Source organism: Bombyx mandarina, chromosome 16, assembly GCF_030267445.1.
Source record: "Bombyx mandarina strain Sakado chromosome 16, ASM3026744v2".
NCBI lineage: Eukaryota > Metazoa > Arthropoda > Insecta > Lepidoptera > Bombycidae > Bombyx > Bombyx mandarina.
This window is the reverse complement of record NC_143222.1, coordinates 4,053,002-4,071,473: the sequence shown is the minus strand read 5'-3', so window position 1 is coordinate 4,071,473 and position 18,472 is coordinate 4,053,002. Positions and strand designations below refer to the sequence as shown.

Genomic DNA, 18,472 nt, shown 5'->3' with positions numbered 1-18,472 from the left:
TTTAGTTTTGTGGTCACGAGTCGATCGTTGGAGTAGGTACGATTTATGTAATTTTGTGTTAATAGGTACAATGGGCAAGCGCTTGCAGGACATCGGCGTGGAGAACACAGAGGAGAACCGTCGTCGTTATCGCCAACTCCTATTCAGCTCTGACGCTGTGAGTATGACTATTTTGCTTTAAACTATAGAGTGACATGTATAAAGTGACTTGTTTGGATCAGCTTGTTGGACCATTAAAATGGCGGAAGAAAGGCGATGACATGCAGCAGAGATGCGAATGTTGCGATGAATGTGTGGAATAACGAGAATGGATAGACGAAATGAAAATGAGGTTGGTAAGAGAGTGTTAACTATGAATGTGGAAGGATATAGCGGAAGAGGTAGACCTAAGAAGATATGGATGGATTTCGTGAAAGACGTTAAATATGTGTAAGAGGGGAGTGAGCGAAGAAATTGTATATGATAGAGGAGTATGGAAGGAGAAAACATGTTGCGCCAGGTGGCTGGGAGAAGTGCAGGTGAGTCATGATGGTGACTATAAAGTGACATGTTCTTCAAACGAGGCTTACGGAGAGTATTCAATGATAGGCAGTAGCTTGGCTCTGCCCCTGGCATTGCTGACGTCTATGAGCGACGGTAACCACTTACCATCAGGTGGGGCGTATGCTCGTCTGCCTACAAAAGCAATAAAAAAGTGCATACGGTGCTTGAAGGGCATGTATAGAAGGCTCTTTAAGCACCGGTGACCGTCCTCGTCAAACTCATTGGTTACGACGAACGAAGAGTTTGACGGGCGAATTAGCCTATAGACACAACCCGCTGTGGGATAGATTTCGGAGGTAGATTCTGTGAAGCACTGCTCACGCTAGAGCCAGGTTTAGTAACTCAGGTTGCGTCCATGAGCTCATCTACTAGTCAGTGTGTACTTGGGCTAAATATATAATAAATAATAGTAATAGCAGCCCTTACCTATGCTATCAGCGAATATGCAAGGAAACATTTTTGCTATACATACCACGGTACTATTAAGTCTTAAATATCGAATGCAATAACACATCTATTGTCATTGATGTATGGAACGTGTTGCTGGTTTGTGATAAAAATGTGCATAGTAAAATTTTAACAGCCAAGGAAACTGACTTCAACGAAATAATAAAACCATCATTTAGGATCGTCATCAACAGAAGTGCATTTTGAATAATTACATTTTGATTGGTTTGATTATGGCTTATTAAGCGACAAATATATTATGATATACCATATTGTACTATACAAACGGTTATAAGGATTTTCATAATCTTGTCATTGCAAAATATTATGTAGATAATACATACTTGAATTTTTTTTATCTAAATCCGTATTATTCAATTCATTTATATGGCTGACAGGCAAAAGTGTACAAAATCGAAATTCCTAATTTAATAAATATGAAATTTGTTGCTGCCTAAATTATTGGAATTATTAATGAATTTGGCTGCGGTCTAGAAATAGTTACGTTGGATCTTGGCATTGAAAATCACATCTCTGAAATTCTAATTATATCTGAAACACATGACTCCGAAACTATGATTCTTCGGCAACCCTATGTTATCACGTTGATTTGTTCATTAGGTGCTCTCCGAGAACATCTCTGGTGTGATCCTGTTCCACGAGACCCTTTACCAGAAGGCTGACGATGGAACGCCTCTGGTCTCCCTGCTGGAGAAGAAGGGCATCATCCCCGGCATCAAGGTCGACAAGGGTGTCGTCCCGCTGTTCGGATCGGAAGACGAATGCACCACCCAGGGTACGTTTATATGGCGATGAATTAAGCTACTTCTTAGTGGCATGCACTCTTGGCAGAGTGGTCGTGGTTATCAATTCGGTTGGTGGTGCGCTTCACCAGACGTCGCCATTCCTCGCGTACCGCGGCCCTTCTTGTGCACTCGTTAACGGGACCGTTTAGAGCTGCCTTTGTTTTTTTTATTTTTTATTGCTTAGATGGGTGGACGAGCTCACAGCCCAACTGGTGTTAAGTGGTTACTGGAGCCCATAGACATTCACAACGTAAATGCGCCACCCATCTTGAGATATAAGTTCTAAGGTCTCAAGTATAGTTACAACGGCTACCCCACCCTTCAAACCGAAACGCATTACTGCTTCACGGTAGAAATAGGCGAGGTGGTGGTTCCCATCCGCGCGGACTCACAAGAGGTCCTACCACCAGTAAAAGTGTTTGGTCGGTTCATCGTAACGGTGATCTGCCGCGCGGTCTTGTACCCTCTATCACGCCCTTAGGCGCTTAATTGAGCGCCTTGTGATAGATAGAGATAGATAGGACATAAGCTACTTGATCTTTGTCAAATAAGTTTGCCCATCGAAATCACAACCCTTCTGATTTTAGGCGGTTAATGGAATGTCCACCTTACACGTGAGATTAAAGTGTCAATGTTGTGGGAAAATTGTTGCCATACACTATCTCGCGATAGGAATATTTGTGCATTTGCGCGGGCATCCCTCTTGCCTTAACAATAGTATACTACAAATTACTTGAGCTAGATTAGGTTAGGACTTGAACTTCTCAATTAATATTCAGTCTTTTAATTCTTGTATCATTATCAAACTTTGAACACTTGTAAAATGTTCATACGAATAGTGTAGTACTGCTAACTGAACTATTTTTCGAGTTTCGCGTTTTATATTCTCACTAGCCGTATTCGCCCGCTTCGCTGAGCATTTAGAATTAACATTATTATTTATTGTCATTATAATTAGGGAGTCCAACACTCATATAAATATTAGCCTGTCCATTAAGTACATGTATTTTCTACATGGATACCAAGTTTCAAGTCAATCGGTTGCACGGTTCAGTAGTTATAACAACGATTCGAATGTTTTACAGTTTTTGTGTTTACGGATGTAATTTTGAATGTTTTGCTAACTACCGCCATTTTTTCCTAAACTATTTTTCTAGTTTTAGTTATACCGTATTATTAAGGTAGGTATTGTTAATATTATTTTCATTGTTGTTGATACAAGTTACACTGTATATGATTACACAATAAATATATTTCGAACGATTGTATTGCGTAATTTCGTCTTATCACAACGAACGTGTGATTTGTTAGGCACTGAACTCTTTTTGACCTATGCACTGTTGTCGGTCTTAAAATTTTAAAAGGCTTTTATTAATACAAATTATTTCTGATGCAAGCTACCAGAACAGTAACAAATTTTTTTTGGTTTTCGTGAATCTTAGACGTAATTTAAAATTATTTTTAACAATTTAATCTCATGATCACTATTGTCACTATATTTTTTCAATTACTTTCCTGTTTTTGTGGTCACGTCTGACGAAATAAAGCAAATAAAAAAAACGCAAGATAAGCCGTACAAGTGTTTTTTACAGAATATTACGGTTTTACATAACAATAAAACCGATATTATGTGCCGAGAAGGAAAACATACAGCATTGTATTATGAAGAAGCAGTGTGTACTTAGCTTAAATTCCTTGTCTATGTCCAACCATAGACAGTCAATTTAGTTCCATCTTTAGCCGCTAGGTGCTGCCAGCAAGTATAAAGGAAGCGCAGCCATCTTTGATCTTCATAGTCTTCACCAGGAAGACCTTCCTGCAATGCTGTATGTTTTCCTTCTCGGCACATAATATCGGTTTTATTGTTATGTAAAACCGTAATATTGATGTGCCTTTGGAAAACATACAGCATTGTATTATGAAGACGTGTTTGTTATCTGCTGGTGAAAGTATTAAGCACAACGCTATGATGAAATAGGTAAAGCCATAATAAAATTATGAAGCCCAATGATAATGTTCATAATTTATATAATTATTAAATCGAAAAAACACAGTTGTTAACTTCCCTGTTAATTCAATAATTAAAAAATATTTATAAGTTTGTAATAAACATTTTATCTTGTATATACAATAAAATGTATAAATTGTATAAATGATGTATATACATCATGTAGGAGTAAATGTTTTGAAAAAAAGAATCGTGAGGATCTTTAGGAAGCTCTATTATTCGGCAATAATTATTGTAAACGTTTGGATGATTTGCAATTGCCTCTAGAAAGTATTTCGTCCATTGGTTCATTATCAATCCATCTCAGAGGCTACTGCTGATCTACAACTTCTTAGAGATGCGTTGATGCCATTACCTCGTAAGGTTGAACGAAGACCAGTTTCCAATTACAGTACGGGATGCCGCTTTTGTGACAACACACATAGAAAAAAGTCCTTACGAATCTTACTGGGCATGTCTTTAGTTTCATGTTTAGAAGGCACTTATGCAGATTATTGAAGAGTATGGATTTCAATTTTAGACCCAAAGACTGGTATCAGAAAGATGTTTTTCTCTGTTATCAAAGAAACTGTCTTTAGAAATGTTGAGCAAAGTAAGGTCATTAACTCTGCGTCCAGTAGCCAGCAACATGCATGTTGGTGTCCTTCAAGCTACATTGAGGCGTGATCTGGTGGCAGGGTTTGAAGAAAACCAATTTAGAACTATTTTCGGATCTCATGTGAATGGGACTACACTTAGTAAAATTGTAATAAGTAGTTGAATTTTGTTTAGCTATTCCGATGGCTTTTTTAGAATAGCAATTTTTATTAGAGAGCTTGAGAATGTTTGCTGTCCTACATGTATTTCGCCCACAGAAAGTCGACAGCGCTGCTTTATGATGCAGAAGGATTGTTTTATAGGCAAAATTTACTTTTTTGGAAAAGAAGAAAGAATTTGGCAACATGTGCAGACTTAGGATCAATTTTAAAACTGTAGCACCATATGCACCATCTTCTAGTTGCTGGTAAATATGCTGACAAAGTGGATTGACACCAGCTAATTTTCAATAAATCTTCTCCTGTGTAGACCAGTCTATTATTTGTACAACCTCCCCCCCCCCCCAAGCTTTCAGGGTTAATGTTTAACCTGTGGAGGAGGAAGGTTTTGGATTTCGTGCGAGTTATCTAGCGTTCGGGATCTGAGGGCTTGGAAACCCAAATGCTTTCGTTCAGTCTGGGAACACTACCAGGTAGGTTCCCTAAACACTGTTGAAGTGAGTCAGTACTCTGGGGAGAAGGTTGAGAGGAGGAATTCTCCATGCTAGTTGCATCCTCTAGGTCCAATCTTGGTCGGCGAAAGGGTTTATATCCGGATGACCCCACTTTCGAAAAACTTTTGTGGTCACTTGTGGTACAAAGTGTCATTTCGCAGGTTGATGTCCTCGTGATAGCCTGTCGGCTACGATGTTGTATTTCCCCGAGAGTTAAGCTGACAGTTATCTTGAACTTATCGCTTAGGTTTAAAAATCGAAAGGTCAACGCTAGTGAAATACTTTCAGATTCATTTTGATTGTCACTACCATTGCAAATAGCTCTTTTGTGGGTGAATAGTTTCTGTTGTTGAGCTGACCATAGACAGGACGTTAATATTTTGTCTAATTGTAACCCCTACCCATGTCCGAAGCTTCCGTTGCCAGGAAATGGTTGGTTTTGTGTCTCGGCAATGTTTGACATGTGGCTCCGCGTCAGCACTGCATTTGTAACCCCTACACATGTCCGAAGCTTCCGTTGCCAGGAAATGGTTGGTTTTGTGCATCGGCAATGTCTGACATGTGGCTCCGCGTCAGCACTGCATTTAATTGTTAACACATACAGGATGGCCTGTTTTTTACGGGGGTGTTTTTTCTTGAAACTTCGCAAGAAAATTTGCAAGTTAGCGTAGATTGATGTAATTCCGTCAGAGTTTGAGCTAGGATGTTGTTGAGTGGCCACTTTATTTCTCGCAATTTTCCATCGAATCCCTAGACATGTCATCTCTTGAACCTGTGTACTAATTGATTTTTTTTTTTTTTTGTAAGGCTGACTTGGCAGCCCAAATAATCCAAGAACTTTACAGCTTATGTGGCCTGAAGACTCAACTTGGATTTTTTTTGATGAACCAGGTGGGATTTGCGTAGGTGGGATAACACTCAACATCCCTTTGCACGCAATGTCTCCGCGACCGAGCATGCTATGCAAGCAAAAAATGTGTTTTTGTCTTCATGGACCAAGAAAAAATCGCGTAGGTAGGTTAATATTTGACTTCCCTATGTACTAAGGTCTTCGCGACCGGGCATGCTATGGGAGCAAAAACGTTTATTTGTCTTGGTGAAACAAGATCAAGTCGTGTAGGTAAGCTAGCACTTCGATTTTGCACGCAATGTCTCCGCGACCGAGCATGCTATGGAAGCAAAAAGGTGTGTTTGTCTTCAAGGACCAAGAGAAAGTCGCGTAGGTACGTTAACATTTGACTTCCCTATGTACGCAAGGTCTCCGCGACCGAGCATGCTATGGGAACAAAAACGTTTATTTGTCTTGGTGAAACAAGATTAAGTCGTGTAGGTAAGCTGGCACTCGACTTTGCACGCAATATCTCCGCGACCGAGCGACCGAGCACCCTATATAATGGAAATTGACATGCCAGCCCAGATAATCCAAAAGCTTCACAGCTTCTGCAGCCTGAAGTTTCAACTTGGATTTGTTTTGGTCGACCAAAAGGAAGTCGTCTAGGTAGACTAGCACTCGAGTTCCTTTTGCACGCAAGGTCTCTGCGACCGAGCATGTTATGGAAGCAAAAAAGGTTAATCCAAAAGCTTCACAGCTTCTGCAGCCTGAAGTTTCAACTTGGATTTGTCTTGGTCGACCAAAAGGAAGTCGTCTAGGTAGACACTAGCACTCGAGTTCCCTTTGCACGCAAGGTCTCTGCGACCCGCATGTTATAGAAGCAAAAAAGGTGTGGCTCTGAAGCCAGACCGAAGGGTAGGCATGTCATTTCATACTAACTCATAAGAGGGTACCGATTCCTTCCTGAAGGTACTGATACTGGTACCTTGGTACTGATCCTCAAGAAGTATCGACGAAATTTTGCGACTGATACTAGAAAAATATTCCTGAGAAATGTTCAATTCTATCATCCAGTCCCCTGGGTGGAGAAAGTTTGGTACCGAGGTGTCCGAAAACAGTTAGGTGTTTTATCTTTACGACCTTGTTAGACTCTCGAAGATCGAAAATTGGACGCATTGATCCGTCTTTTTTTTTTTTTTTTTACGGTATTTGGTAACCATATATGGTTTACAAATTATTACAATTTTGGTGGCACTCAGTGCCTCTCGTCGGTGTCTTTAATTGCCCCCCTCTGGATTGTGCCAGATGTTACGGACTATGATTGTTTATAATGTTTGGCTTGCCTTTTTTACGAGGTCGTGACAAATAGGATTGTAGCCCTCCGAGGGACTGAATAGATTTCAATTTAGTATTATCAAACAAAAATTCCTCAATGAGTGGTGCGTTGGCAACAGGATACTTTGTTAGAGACCACGGAAATTAAACTTTGACGTCTTATTTCTATCCATACGGCCCTTTTTTCCGTATACAATTTAAAACGCTTTTACGGGTAACTTGTACGACGGAGACGATTTGTCAAAGTTTTCAGTCATTATGTTACAAAGATTATTAGTTTAAATCTGTTGTGTTTTTGTCAAAATTTCCGTATTGACGAGATCAATTTGTTTACAACAATTTTCGTTACATTCAATTGTTACACACAGTTGATGCATTATTAGATTTACAACGTCACTGACCTGGTGGGATAACGAGACGATCCGAAGATCGACCGTTACCTTTGAATCCCGTCGTTTCTTACGCAGAGACTCCTTTTGTTCTTTTTCGCTTGACGAGCTGTTCGAACGCGAGGCGTCTCCATCGCGTCTCGCCTGGACATCTTCCCTCTCGGAATTTATGGAGCTTGACTCAACATCACCTCCAACAGATGATGCGTGATTCATGGCGTCCGATGATAGGATTGGTAAATAATACTCGTAATGATTGCAAAATAACACTCATAGAAACACAAAATAAATATTTTTTGCAATTAATAAGAAGTCGAATAAATATTTGTGGACTTGCGACTTCACAGTACGAAAGTACACAACGCTATATGAAGATCAAAGATGGCTGCGCTTCCTTTATACTTGCTGGCAGCACCTAGCGGCTAAAGATGGAACTAAATTGACTGTCTATGGTTGGACATAGACAAGGAATTTAAGCTAAGTACACACTGCTTCTTCATAATACAATGCTGTATGTTTTCCAAAGGCACATCAATATCACAATATTCGTAGTAGATAAAGTCTAAATATAGCAAATTTTGTGTTGAAGTTTGAAAGTTGCCCAAGCGAGCGGTCTCCGACCTTCGTATCGTGCTGTGTCACGGTGACGTTTTAACCCGAGGGGCTCGACTCTTATCGCGACTGATAATGTCCGACGGGCCCGCTTCGTAAACAAGTCGAGCCGGATACGAGCGGGTCCGCGTGTGCTAGACTGCACGTACTCTAAATACTATAGGTAGTTTCTGTGAGGAATATTAGGTGTTTTTATTTCCTACCTATGCTGATAGCCTCGAGAGGCTATTTCAGCTTCAACCTAACGTGTAGGTGAGCTCAAGGGGCTCAAACCGGAGTGTTGCTAACACTGGCCCTAGCAAGAGCAGTGCTTCGCAGAATCTACCACCGGATCGGAAACGCGACCCACTGAGAAGATCCTGCGAGAAACTCAGTGGGCTGTGTCTATGGGTTAATTCGCAAGCGACGGGTTCGGCGAGGACGGTGATCGGTGCTTGTGGTACCTAAAAGCACCGTTAATGGATCGGGAGGATCCGTAATGACGTGTAATTAGGTGTAGCCAGATAACTTAACTATTGATTAGCCGGCTGTTCTAGTTTCGCCGTTTGTGGTGAGCGAGCCCACGCGGCTCAGTCTGAAAGGATACGCCTATATTTGTGCTACTAGTAGTGCTTCGCTGAATCTACTGCAAAGGTTTAACGAAGGAGGGAAGATCTTCCATCGAGCGGGTGATATTGCTTGGTAGACCTCCGATCCAAATGTTGTTTGCATACATCGCATTCTTTATATGAAAGCTTATCTTGAAATCGTGTTGTATGATGGCTACCGCCATATTACCATCGAATCGGAACCGTGATCCGCTGAGAAGTTCCAGCGAAAAACATGCTCAATGTAGATTAAGATAGATAGAAATAAATGTGTACGCAATACGCCATATAAACGTAGGTACGTTTCTTTACACAATTTCAGTGATAATTTTTATTAAAAAAAACATTAACGTTGTCTATTAGATATTATAAGCATTATGATTGTATTTTATACTTCTATAATCACAAATTCCGCCAAGTCTACACTTTAAAAAATATTAACAAAGACAAACAATATTTAATCTATTCTCAATTTGACAACAGACGCCTAGAATAAAAGTTTGACAATAAATAGTATACATGCGTGTGTGCGTCAAATACATGGTTTGTAGTGTGTGTAATGTTTTCTTTATTGATTTAATGTATCTTTTATTAGCATTGTGCACTTCTTCTCTATATTCTCTATACGTGTGGAAAATTTCATAATCCTTCGTCCGCGCAATTTTCGTAAAAAGGGATACAAAGTTTTTGCTTCACATATTAATATATAGATAAGCATGTAAGCGTATGATTATAATTTTATAATGACGAAACGAATCTAATTTCAATATCAAGAAGGGGCTTGGCCCGTCGTCACAACTTATCAACACATTCCAAAACTGGCTCTACCAGTTTCGGAATGCGAAGTTTTGTAGCGCCCAAATAATTCTCGATTAGCTAAACATGGATATGTCAATATCGAAGTATTTCCTTTAGTTAATTATTATTAATAAAAAATTATCGATTCTAATATAATGATTTCAAAGGTCACGAATGTGCACCTAAAATACAGATATCATTTTTTGGGATCGCAGAATTCCCAAAACACAATCAGCTCACCAACGTTTACTTTGAGATAAGACTGACCGAGTTTAATCTGAGATAAGATTGATTTAAATCGCGATATTGTACACGCTATTATCCGAAGGGCTCTTTCTGGGGCTTGTGGAGGCATATAATGTGAAAATCGTGGTAATATGGTAGTGCAACCTCGATATGACAAATTGGAAGGGGACAAGTAAATAGTCGTTATATCAAGTAATTCGGTAAACTGAGGTTTGTTAAATTAAGGTTAGGTTAGTCTACCATTTGTTATAACGAGGTAAAAAATTATACTTTTATTCACCTCAACATTACGTATACTCATCTTGTTATAGCGAACAACTTCTACTAATAAATAATAATACATTTTTATCAAATTACTGTATGTATTTTCTATTTAAAAACAATTAGGTAGGTAACAATTTTTCACTAACCTGTCGAGACTGGCTCCACATACCATGGGATTAAGGGTCACATTAGTGGAAACGTTATATAAAGGTTTTGGGTCTGACAAAATTCGGTAATTAGAGGTATTTACACTTTTTTTGATAGTTGAAAATTCGTTATGAAGTGCTTGTTCGCAAGAAATCTTCGCAATGTAAAGGTATATTTTACATTGACTCTTGAAAATTTTGTTAAATCGAGTACGTCGTTATATTGAGGTTCGTTATAATTAAGGTTGGTAAGGTTTAAACAATAACCTACACAACTGCGTAGATAACTGCGAAAGCTTAATCTCTTAAGTCAAATCTCGTCAGATTCTATACTGTCCTTTATTATTCAGGTCTGGACGACCTCGCTCAGCGCTGCGCCCAGTACAAGAAGGACGGCTGCCACTTCGCCAAGTGGCGTTGCGTGCTGAAGATCGGCCGCAACACCCCCTCGTACCAAGCTATCCAGGAAAACGCCAATGTGCTCGCCCGCTACGCTTCCATCTGTCAGAGCCAACGCATCGTGCCGATTGTCGAGCCCGAAGTCTTACCTGATGGTTGGTACTCTGAGAACCGCTTTGTATCTATGCCACCCTGGTACAACGCTCTGATCACAAACTGGACCAAAAAAAATATGTTTTAAATGTGTCATCTTCTTCTGGAATGAAATGAGATGAGATGATATGGGATGAAATATAATCTCAGTAAAATGGGGGTCATTTACTACTGAGACTTTTTCAGTGGACTTTTTTCCCACATTTGTGCACTTTCACAGATACTAAACAGTTAATAAACCACCGTTATTACACATTTAAACCTGAAGAAACACTAAATAGAGAAAATAAAAGAAATCACACAACTGCATTCCTCGCGTTCCCGCCAAAAAGATGTAAATGTGTTATCTGTGGTTTATTAATTGGGGCACAAAGAAACAGAACCGCTAGATGTGGCTTCTTGAATTGTTTAAAAAAAAAAGCTATTTATGTTTGTTCCAAATTCAAAAGCTTTGACAGGTCAAATGTCAACCGGTGTGTTGTTTGTTCAGGCGAGCACGACCTGGACCGCGCCCAGAAGGTGACTGAGGTCGTTCTGGCCGCCGTGTACAAGGCGCTGAACGACCACCACGTGTACCTCGAGGGGACACTCCTCAAGCCCAACATGGTGAGACAACTTGCACATTGATTTTGCGGTAGGCAGCAGCTTGGCTCTGCCCCTGGCATTGCTGAAGTCCATGGGCGACGGTAACCACTCACCATCAGGTGGGCCGTATGCTCGTCTGCCTACAAGGGCAATAAAAAAAAATGATACCTCGTCTTTGTGACTAAAGAGTTCGCGGGTTCGAATCCCGCCAAGGGAAGATATTTGTATGATAAATATTATATAAAATGTATTTTCCAGGGTTATGGATGTATATTGTTATATATAATATATGTATGTATATAATAAAAATCGTACATTTATTTCCGTTATCTGGTACCTGTAACACAAGGTCTTTTCGAACTTAGCACGGGATCAGTTAACGTGGCGTGATCGTTACTAAATATATTTTTATTATTTATTTATTTAATGAGGATTATTTCGAGGGTTCAAAGGCTATTTATTTGGTTTAAGCGATGTTTTTCTTTGTTCTTTGCGCTTTATTTGATATTAGTATCAGTAATTCTATGTTTTAAATTGAACTTCAATTAAATTTGCAATTTCATTTTTGAAGTGGTTCTCCTATAAAATGTTACTTAAACAAAATATCCTTTCACCAGTCGATTTGTTGTGGTTGCCGGAGCCTTGACGTCACGACGTCAATATCCCGATCTATACAAATTGAGATTGATGTATCAAATGTATTGTAGGTATAAGATGATTGATTCACTCTATGCATCTGAACGAGTGACTACATCCAGGTGGTAAAAAAATTTATGTTGTATATATTTTTTTGTGCTGTATTTTATATTAGATCATGAGTGTTGTCAGAATAAAAATATTAACAGAATTACTGAATTATAACGATATTTGAAACATTGCTTGCATTACTTCAGGTGACGGCCGGTCAGTCGTGCAAGAAGACGTACACTCCCAACGACGTCGCGCGCGCCACCGTCACCGCCCTCCTCCGCACCGTGCCCGCCGCAGTCCCCGGTAACTACAAGCAACCAGATTCTTTTTTCCCTACCTATTCTAGTAACCTCAAGGGGCTATTCTAGATTTACCGAATTAGTAGGTGAGCTCACGGGGCAGCCGTTGTAACTATACTGAGACCTTAGAACTTATATCTCAAGGTGGATGGCGCATTTGAGTTGTAAATGTCTATGGGCTCCAATAAACACTTAACATCAGGCGGGCTGTGAGCTCGTACACCCATTTAAGCAATAAAAACCAAATTAATCACCACCGGATCGGAAACGCTAAAACGCAACCAGATCTTTGTTCTCCTGTAATAGCGCTCAGTTTCTCACAAGTCTCGACTTTCAGGAGTAACGTTCCTCTCTGGTGGCCAGTCCGAAGAGGAGGCCTCGGTGCATCTGAACGCTATCAACGCTGTGGACCTCAAGAGGCCCTGGGTTTTGACGTTCAGCTACGGGCGCGCCCTCCAGGCTTCGGTGCTCCGCGCCTGGGGAGGGAAGACCGAGAACATTCTCGCCGGACAGCAGGAGCTGATCAAGCGTGCTAAGGTAAGGAATCTTCCGGACTGACGACGGCAAGATGGCTATCGCTCGGTGACTTAGACAGTACGAGTGCCATCGAAGCCGTGATGTTTTAATATCATTTTTATAAAATATAGTTGTTACATTAAGATACTACTCTCAATTCTTGGTAGTATTAGTAGGTTAGGTAGTAGTAGTATTCAGTACGCGTTGTGATCCCGCACCGGTCGCCGCCATTATCCTGCCTATTTCTGTGGCGAAGCAGAGTTTTAGTTTGGACGGTGCGACAACTGTTATATAATACTCTTGAGACTTTAAACCTCACGTCTCGTTGTCGGCGCCGGTATTCACGTTGCGCGCCTATGGGCTTCTGTTAAACATTCAAGAGATCAGGTGAGTCATTTAATTCAACAATATCAAGCACGACAGTTAACGTATTACGTTCGTATGTTTTGAAGTTTTTATTTAGCCTTATCGTATGCTTGTATTTTGTGTGTTATCTGTAACTAATGTAGATGCTAACTAATATTTTTTTTCCTTATTTTTTTTTTTCTATCGTCTGCACCTTGCAACACTGACGCCGAAAATCGCACGACATCCGCAATGAACCAATCACGTGCCGCCATTATATAAATAATTATTTTTATATTTAGGCCAACGGTCTCGCAGCAGTCGGCAAATACGTTGCCGGCTCTATTCCTTCGCTGGCCGCTTCTAAATCGAACTTTGTCAAATCTCACGCTTATTAAATGAGGACGAATTGACTGATTCTAACATTTGTTTGTATTTAAAAACAAAACCAAAAAAAAGTTTCTTATTTCAGTTTTGTAAGACTGTTAGTATTTGATACGTAGGTAAATATATTATATTTTTAATGCATTTTTATCGATTGAACGCCATCTATGATTGATATAGTGAAACTTTTTTTTTTTTCATAATACATTCCTAAAAACAATAATTCGTCTAAGTCGTTCGATGTATATTGTATTTTATTTTGAATATTTTTTTTAGTAAATACGATGCTTTAGTTTGGCTTGTGCATTTTGTCTTGTACTGTAGAATAATATTTCCGTATGTAGTTTTCAGCACGTAAAATAACATATCGCATTTGTGTAATAATGTCACGTAAATGCATCTGTTTATATTGTAATAAAGTATTTGTTGTTGATTCGTTTTTTTTATTTATTTATTTTTGCTTGTAATTTGATCATGCCTTTAAAACTCGACACGTAAGTCAGTAAAGGTCCTTCGTGTTGTGCCTTCCTGTATCCTCGTACATTTCACGGCGGATCCAAGGTAAGTTTTAGCTTGAAAAACTAAAAAGCTTTTTTTATTTTATAGCTAGTTATACCGGCAGACTTCGTAGTGCCTCAATCGATAAATAAAAGACCTTAACTTTTGTATAAAATAAACTTAAAACAAACAAAAGGAATCCGTCCGACGAGGGACACATCAAAGGAAAAACAAAATTGTTATTTTTATTCAAGACCAAAATTAGTCAAATTGGTTCAGCCGTTCTCGAGTTTTAGCGAGACTAACGAACAGCAATTCATTTTTATATATAAAGAAGTGGAATATTATTTATTTTATAATTAAAATTACTTAAACGGCTTAATCTCGTTTCCTTTTGAAATAATTGTTTGGAGAAGTGTACCGTTTTCGTGGTCACTTCGTATTTAATATTTACAATTCGAAAGTTAGATTAAAATGTAAAAGTGATTTAATTAAATGACTCGTGATAACCGAAGGAAATACTAAATCATCAAGTAATTTATGAATCTTAATATTTAATTATAGTTGCCTAGAAACTGATGTTTGGATAAATGGTGAGTCCGTAGAGACTAGCCGATTCCGATTCGGTGGTAGACTGTAAAGCACGGCTCTTGTTAGGGTTCGTGTTAGCAAGGTCGTCAGGTTTGAGCCCCGTGAGCTCACCTACTAGTTGAGGTTAGGCTGAAGTGGTCTCAAGACCATTAGCTTAGGTAGAGAAAAAAAAGACTGATCTGAGGGACGGGGTAGGTGGAAAGCTTGACTCTCTAACCGGGCTTAGTTTACAAGGGTGCCCCTTGAAAGTGTCCAAGTAGAATATAATAGGTTGGGGAAAAAGTTTCTTCGCATTTTTTAAGAAAATTCACAACATTTTCTAATATAGTTTATTTGCATTTAACTAAAGTATGTAGGCACCATTTTGTTCGATAACTTTTTGCCATCTTGTAGGTAGAGACATGATCCCATTGCTATAGTAATTTTGGGGCTTTTGATCAAAATACCGTGACAATTGGTTTTGGCAGTCCTCTCGTGATGTTAACCTGACACTGCCTAAAGAATTCTGAAGAGACCGAAAGAGGTGGAAATCTGAAGGTGCAAGGTCAGAATTATACGGCGGATGCATTAACACCTCCCAGCCAATCTCTCTTCATTTTTGCTGAGTGGCTAAAGATGTGTGAGATCTAGCGTTATCATGATGAAAAACCACACCCCTTCTGTTGATTAATTCTGGCCGCTTTCTCTCAACTTCTTGCTTTCTTGCCTCATCAGTTGTTCGCAGTAGAGTTCAGAATCGATGGTCCTGCCTGGTGGTAACAGCTCATAATGTATAATTCCCTTCCAATCCCACCACACACACAGCGTCACCTTGTTGCGAGTTAACCCGGGTTTCGCCACAGTCTGTGAAGCCTGACCGGCCTTTGACCACGACCTTTTTCGCACGTTCTTGTCGTACGTGATCCACTTTTCATCACCAGTTATCAGCTTCTTCAAAAATGGTTCGGTTTTATTACATTGTAATAAAGAATCACAAATGAGTACACGGTTCATTTGGTATCTTTCAGTAAGCTCGTGAGGTACACAAATATCGAGCTTTTTTGTGTACCCATTTTTTTTTAAAATGCGCGAAAATGTTTTGTGGTTCATCCGCAACGTCGTAACTACTGATATGCCGATCTTGCTCCACGTTTTCAAAAATGGCATCCATTTTATCCGTAATAGGGCGACCAGAGTGACGTGCATCTTTGACATCAAAATTTCCGGATTGAAAACGCTTAAACCAAATTTGTGCTACTTACTGTCACAGACACTGCACTAGTAATTAACCATCGTAAATTTTTTTCGCGGCTTGCGTTGCATTTCTACCTTTTTTGTAGTAAAATTTTAAAATGTATCGAATTTTTTACATTAGATTCATTCATCTTGACAGTACGAAAAATAAATAAAAATCACACATTTTCATAATTTGAATCTGGAATTATCTTCTTTAAAATTTAAACTTTTAATGATACCAAAACCAGCCAGATACAAATAGTATAGCCAAAGAGATTTTATTACAAGTTCATACATACTATAATGCGAAAAGACTTTCCCCCAACCTATTATATTAAAGTGACAATTTTTAGAAGACTTATTCTATTTAAGTTGAATTTGAAATAAACTATGAACAGAAATACCCCCTACTCTGCTTTCGTCCATTGTTTGTTGTCTTGCAGTAACGAGATTAGTTAAACCTTAATAAATGGTAACTTAGGGAAGTGACAGATGTGCAGCAACCTAAATAAAAAAGTATTTGGGATACATGTGTAGACCCTTGAGGGTTTTATTTTATTTTTTATTGCTTAGATGGGTGAATGAGCTCACAGCCCATCTGGTGTTAAGTGGTTACTGGAGCCCATAGACATCTACAACGTAACATGCGCCACCCACCTTGAGATATAAGTTCTAAGGTCTCAAGTATAGTAGTTACAACGGCTGCCCAACCCTTCGAACCGAAACGCATTACTGCTTCACGGCAGAAATAGGCGGGGTGGTGGTACATACCCGCGCGGGCTCACAACAGGTCCTAGCACCAGTAATAACCAGGTATATTCTAAAAACTAGACATTTTCTCTATAGGCATAAGTCATAAGTGAATGTTTTGTTTTTTTGTTACTAATCTAATCTGATCGTTTAACACTTGCTGAGTGATAAAATTGCAAACGTATTACGCTCAGGGGAGCGAAGTTCGAAAATTGATGTATTTGATGAGTCATGCATGGGTGTCATATCTATACTTCTATACTAATATTATAAAGAGGAAAGATTTTTTTGTTTGTTTGTATTGAATAGGCTCCGAAACTACTGAACCGATTTGAAAAAATCTTTCACTGTTTTGACACTATTCCCGAGTGACAGGCTATAATCTTTTTTGAAAAAAATTAGGGAAAACTCGGATAATGTAGCCCAAGGTGTAAAAAAAATATCTAAAATATTCTCTACATCGCGTGCCCTGCGAAAACTATTGATGATAGAATAAAGTAGTGTACAACGACTTTGTAGAACACATTATTATTTACAAAAAGTGTCGTGACAGCACATGTTTAACTATTATAGTTATGCCGCAATAAGTGTTATTTTATTAAAATAAATAAAACGACGTCAAATATCGTTTTTGTTAAGATCTGAGCGGAGTCGGGCGCTTGTTTAAAATAAGTAAATATATTTATAGATAAATGTTTTTTTTTTTTTTTACAGGCCAACGGTCAAGCTTCTCTCGGGAAGTACGTCGCTGGATCAGTCACAGGTCTGGGCGCTGACGCCGGTCTCTTTGTTGCCAACCACGCATACTAGACGCACGCAACCGTGCTCACATACAAACAAAACTGATTACATAAGCATTTCAACATATGCACTCGAATATAAACACAGAAAACATATCGCACACACGTTGCGATAACGTCACTTATGCAAAATTTAATGATTTAGTTTTTCAGGAGAAACGTTGGAAAATTCAACATCTTATTATAATAGTTTTGCTAGACTAAAGAAATAAAAACGATAATATTTAAACTACAACTTTAAACTTTATCGGTAAAAGCAAACATCTCGCTAACTATTAAAAGTATTTTCTACTAAAATGTATTTTCTCATACTCGGTTCAGTTTTAACAAAAATTGCATAAGTGACTTTATAGCACCTCATGTGCGATATTGAGGCGACTTTTACGTCACAAAAGCACAAAGACAGATTATGCATTAAAGTTTGAGATATCTAAAGTAATTTGTGTATTTAAAAACTTAGTGTCAGTGTTTGTTAGAGTACTTAGTGAAGAATTTAGCTGCATTGGTGGTAATGAGGAAACGAGGGCGTTTTGATTTCAACGCCATCTATTGGCGAAGCAGTGTTTTATGTCGTTTAACGCCATCTATTGGTGAATCCGTGTTTTACATCGTGTAACGCCATCTTTTGGTGAACAAGCGCACTAATGCCTTTTGGCAGCAGTTTGTTCTCTCGTTTCCTGTAAAGTTGCAAAAATAAAGTATATTCAATTTGCATTATTTATGTACAAATGATAATATTTAAAGCGTAGAAACGATTATTAGTAATTTATAATCTTGTTAGTTTGATGTACCTACTACATTGAGATTATTTGTTTAATAGATTTGAGAAACGTATTACTTTTTTACAGTATGTATTGTGAAGCTTTGAGTAAGTTAAAATGTATTTTGTTAACGTTGTTTTAACAATAAACATTGTTGATTTTAGTTTGTATTTGATATTTTTAAGATTTATTATTTATCACTATTAATATTCTTGATTTTATTA

At 38.6% G+C, this 18,472-nt stretch overlaps 1 protein-coding gene across 5 annotated transcripts in view; it reads left to right on the top strand.

The window, feature by feature from the left end:
- Ald1 (fructose-bisphosphate aldolase) overlaps positions 1-18,472 on the top strand; it is a 24,002-nt gene extending 5,530 nt beyond the window's left edge. For 2 of the 5 annotated variants that reach the window (XM_028187396.2, XM_028187398.2), the window contains exons 3-9: positions 66-157; positions 1,612-1,786; positions 10,613-10,816; positions 11,305-11,420; positions 12,293-12,392; positions 12,726-12,925; positions 17,402-18,472. In XM_028187396.2, the coding sequence (XP_028043197.1) occupies positions 66-157; positions 1,612-1,786; positions 10,613-10,816; positions 11,305-11,420; positions 12,293-12,392; positions 12,726-12,925; positions 17,402-17,497 (983 nt within the window). In that variant the 3' untranslated portion in view covers positions 17,498-18,472. Of the gene's footprint in view, positions 1-65; positions 158-1,611; positions 1,787-10,612; positions 10,817-11,304; positions 11,421-12,292; positions 12,393-12,725; positions 12,926-13,551; positions 14,067-17,401 lie in introns of those variants that run through there. The other 3 variants (XM_028187397.2, XM_089734052.1, XM_028187399.2) reach the window with 2 other exon arrangements.